The sequence below is a fragment of the Triticum aestivum genome, chromosome 5A, assembly GCF_018294505.1.
Source record: "Triticum aestivum cultivar Chinese Spring chromosome 5A, IWGSC CS RefSeq v2.1, whole genome shotgun sequence".
Taxonomy (NCBI): domain Eukaryota; kingdom Viridiplantae; phylum Streptophyta; class Magnoliopsida; order Poales; family Poaceae; genus Triticum; species Triticum aestivum.
The window spans coordinates 597370112-597374208 of NC_057806.1; the positions used below are offsets into that span (position 1 = coordinate 597370112).

Sequence of the window (4097 nt, forward strand, 5' to 3'; positions counted from 1 at the left end):
GGTCAATCCTCGAGTCTTTTCGTAATACCACAATACATTTAAGGGGCAGGTAAAGGAATTTCTGTTCTCGTTTTTCTTTAGGGAATGTTGCTCACTACTTTTACTCCAATATTCCTACTCGCTGGTTGTAAAGGTTAGGTATTTAGGTTCTGCAACTGTGGAAGCCAACTGTGGTCGCGTGCCAAAGCAGGCTAGCCGCCCGAACGGCCATGGAAGTGAGACACTACTCCACACAAGACACAACAATCTAAGACATAATCTAGACACTACGGCCATGGAAGCTACAATCCCTAAAGAAAAACGAGAGCAGAAATTCCTTTGCCTGCTCCCCTCGAACCTGTCAGGAAAAAGCTCATTCTAGGAACCTCCTTGCAAAAAGATGAGTAATGTTTACTTACTGTATTTCAAAAAAAAAAATTGTTTATTAACACCAGTACGTTCTCGCGGCCGTAGCATACATCTGTTTCACCTGTATACACAATACACTGATTCTCGTAGTCACTAGCAGCTCAATGTTCTAGCCAAACGCCTGAATCGGAAAATCCACTTGCACAATGCCACAATCATATACACGAAACACTGATCCTGTTGCTCTTTTTAATGAGATTTCTGAACTCGGTCAGCTCTGCCCAACGCCCAAATTCTTGGCTCCAAGACTCAACATGCGTAACCTATATCGGCATCCTGCAGGAATCAGATCGAAAAAAAAATCCAGTAGTGTCAGGGGCAACAAAAGTCCAGATGATCATTAAACATCAAGTAACAGATGTGTAACACCAAGCTGTTTTAACTCTTTACATTAAGTTGGGTGAAAATCTAGCCTCCACAAAAGCTTCAGTGGTTCTGTCAGCAAGACATTATTTAAGTGCATACTAGAAATTGACAGGTTATGGTAACCTACTTTGCTATCTTTGTAAAGAGCTACTATATTTCAACATCAACAGCCCTCAAAAGGGCATTGCTGAAGATATATATAACTATTTCACTAAATCTGGTGACATCATGCACTAGTGATCAACTGCATATGTACTTATGCAAAAAGACAACAGACATTCTATACTTGGACTATACTTCTTCAAGAGAGAATAAGGCCTACTTGTCCATGAGTCTTGGCATTATGCTGAAACTGGTGGCGACGAAGAGCTATTACTAGCCATGACTTCTGGGATCAGCAACTTGATGGACTTTTCTGAATTCTGCGCTCGAGTATTGACCAACGGCTCGTGCATGAGGTATCGTTGGATCGCCAGAAGACAGAGCAACCACATTGTCGAGAAAATATTGTCTTGGAAGCTTCCCAACAACATTGCCTTCCTCATTTCCTTCCTTATCCAGAAAGGCAAAATGAGGAATACCTTCTACCCCAAACTCATCAAGCTCTTGTTCCCACTTTGTATTGTCGACATTCAACATGACAAAGTTGATACGGTCCCTACAAAGAATTGTTAACACAAGTTAACTAGCATCTAAAGAAACATAAAATGTGTTCATTGGTTCAGTCAGTAGTTGTATCCAAGTTGTTGATACAATGGCTTCAGATATGGAGATTCAGCAAGCATTTTACTACCAGGACTACTACTCTTATAACATAATGTACATTTATGTTTACTTCCAAAAAATTGAAATGCACAAATGTACATATATGCATATGCACCTGGATGCAGATCAGAATTGAATTATTGGCTCCTAGACTCACTAATGACTGTGGTCCATCAGTACTTTATAGGAAGAAAATACATTAATAAATTAATTAATCCAGAACTTTAGTATTCTGTAGCCCGGCAAGTGTATGATACTGCATGCACTTATACAGGATTAGTGTAGCTGTCCAGCTACAAAGTTGTATTCAATGGAAGGTGCACATTTTAGGATCAGTAAGAAATACACATCAATTCTTCAGTGAAGGAACCAAATCATAGTTCTTATTTCTATGGGATATAGAGAAGCTAAAAATGTTGAAGTAACTTACTTGTACTGTTGCTCAATTTTGTAAATATCTGGAGCTAACTCTCGACAAACTTCACACCAGTCTGCGTAAAATTCGACAACAGTGGGCTTGCCATTTGAGAGAGCCTGTAGATGCACTTATCAGGTGAATTAGATTTCGAAGGCGAACATGCATGCAATTCAAAGAAAAAGTATGCGAACGAAATGCAGTTTGTGCAACCAGATAAAGACGAGTTTCAATCATAATAGGGTTGCTTGTCAATTTCACATGAAAGCTATTCAGTGTACAGAATCTATGAGTACTAGTTTACCAATGGGCACCTCGTACCGCAGCAAATTTTCACATAAAGCAGTACTAAATCAATGAACCACAGATAAATAAACCCATCATTTTCTACCATCTTCTCCAGAAAAGCCAACATCTTGAAAATTGAGTAATACAAACATTAGTGTAACTCTGTAAGAAAGCATGTCTTGGATTAACGGACAAATGGGCCGATGAACAATGATTGGATGTTCAACTTAATATGCTCTATGTCGAATGGTAGAGACCCACGACAGAAACTAGATGAGTTTAATGTTATAAATTGACTCATAGAAAGTTCTGATGAAGTCTGAAGAAACGAAGCATGGCTACAATGGCGTGTCATAAAGAAGGAGCACTTTCTTGGATCTATTGCAATGGGTTTTAACTCTACCATGAACTGAACTGCAATGGATCATGCTTTGTTGTTCACATACTGCAATTGTAAGCATCAAATCTAGCAACTAAATTACCCATATCTGTAGTATTATATAATAAATGACAGAGAAACTTCCTTTTGCTGCTGACATTTAGCTGAACATTATGCATCAGATATCTCTTTGTCCAGTGTAGGGGTGGGCAGAAAACTCCTTGCTGCAAAGGAAAGAAGCGCTAACCTCTTCATATGGCACAGCATTAGCAGCAAGATCCTTGAGAGAAAACCCGCCAAGTTGGAGCCTCTGAGATCCAAAGAGGCCCACTGCTGCAAGAGTGGTGAGCACAGCTATCCTTCTGTTGAGACCCCTGTCTGGAACAGGTGGCTCGGCAGCAGCCTCCTGGGGCGTGCTGCTGCTGCTGCTGCTGCTTGGCTGAGGCTTTTCTTCACCCAGCTCAGCTTTGACGTTCTGCTCGTCCTGTGGCAAGGGGGGGCAGGAATGACTTCACATGCTATATTGCTATCTGATTGGAAATTTTACTGGTGTTTTATGAGCATGAAGCTAAAGAAGCGCTAGCTAGTCTATCCACTGCCCCAAATGGCCAAATCAGTTTGAGTGTGCTACGAGGACTCACCGTCTTCGGCTCCGCGGAGTCGGGCGGCGCGACGCAGGACAGGGTTCTCGGCCGGCGACGGCCCCCGCGCAGATGGACGCGGGGCGAAGAAAGCGGAGGCGACCGGCTGCGGAGTCCTGCGAGGCCCGGCCGCAGGTCCGGGAGGAGGAGGCCGGAGCACCTCGAGGTCACACTCGCCATTTTTCAGTTACGTTCCGGGATGGCACAGCACGGGGGAGGGAGGGACGAACTGACGACGAGCCGACTGGGTGCCGGGTCAAACGAGATGATGATGATGTGGGTGGAGCACACGGCGCCACGTCGCCCGTAATCGTGCGATGCAAAAGGAGCGTGCACGTTTTTCTTTGATTTTTTCGCAAAAGAAGGTGGGGTATCTTCTTAATAAATAAATTGAACAAAATTTATATGTTCTATACCTATCGATTTTTTACATAGAACTAGAAAAGTGCCCATACATTGTAACATAGTCATATATTCCAGTGGTTTTTTTTCCGCAATAGATCATGTAAGTACATATTCCAGTGGTTAATATCAGTTGTGCCAATCATATACTCCCTCAGTCTCAAAATAAATGTCTCAACCTTAGTAATTATACTATCTTAGTAGTTATACTAAGGTTGAGACACTTATTTTAATACGGAGGAAGTATGTACTTACATGATCTTGATGCACATCCCGCATATACCCGTATCATTCACTATCCCATTGCCACCTTCGCTCTTGGGATATGAAGGCTGTGAAAAAATAATGTCTTCTTAAAACATCCAAATAAATTACAGGCCCATGAAACTGAAAATGGTACTCCCTCCGATCGGAAAAAAGTGTTTCAACTTTG

The 4097-nt window shown here is 42.1% G+C and overlaps 1 protein-coding gene across 2 annotated transcripts; it reads right to left on the reverse strand.

Annotated features, from left to right (window-relative positions):
* Nucleotides 1-402: 402 nt before the first annotated feature.
* Nucleotides 403-3530, reverse strand: LOC123105147 (thioredoxin-like protein HCF164, chloroplastic). 2 transcript variants are annotated; one of them, XM_044527151.1, is made up of 5 exons: nucleotides 3263-3530; nucleotides 2869-3105; nucleotides 1970-2073; nucleotides 1097-1432; nucleotides 403-684 (listed from the first exon to the last, which is right to left on the reverse strand). In XM_044527151.1, exons 1-4 carry the CDS (start codon nucleotides 3440-3442, stop codon nucleotides 1150-1152), a joined length of 804 nt encoding a protein of 267 aa, XP_044383086.1. In that variant the 5' UTR covers nucleotides 3443-3530; the 3' UTR covers nucleotides 403-684; nucleotides 1097-1149. The 2 variants fall into 2 exon arrangements, with proteins under 2 accessions (XP_044383086.1, XP_044383087.1); XM_044527152.1 differs by having other exon boundaries at nucleotides 2869-3096; nucleotides 3263-3510.
* Nucleotides 3531-4097: the final 567 nt, after the last annotated feature.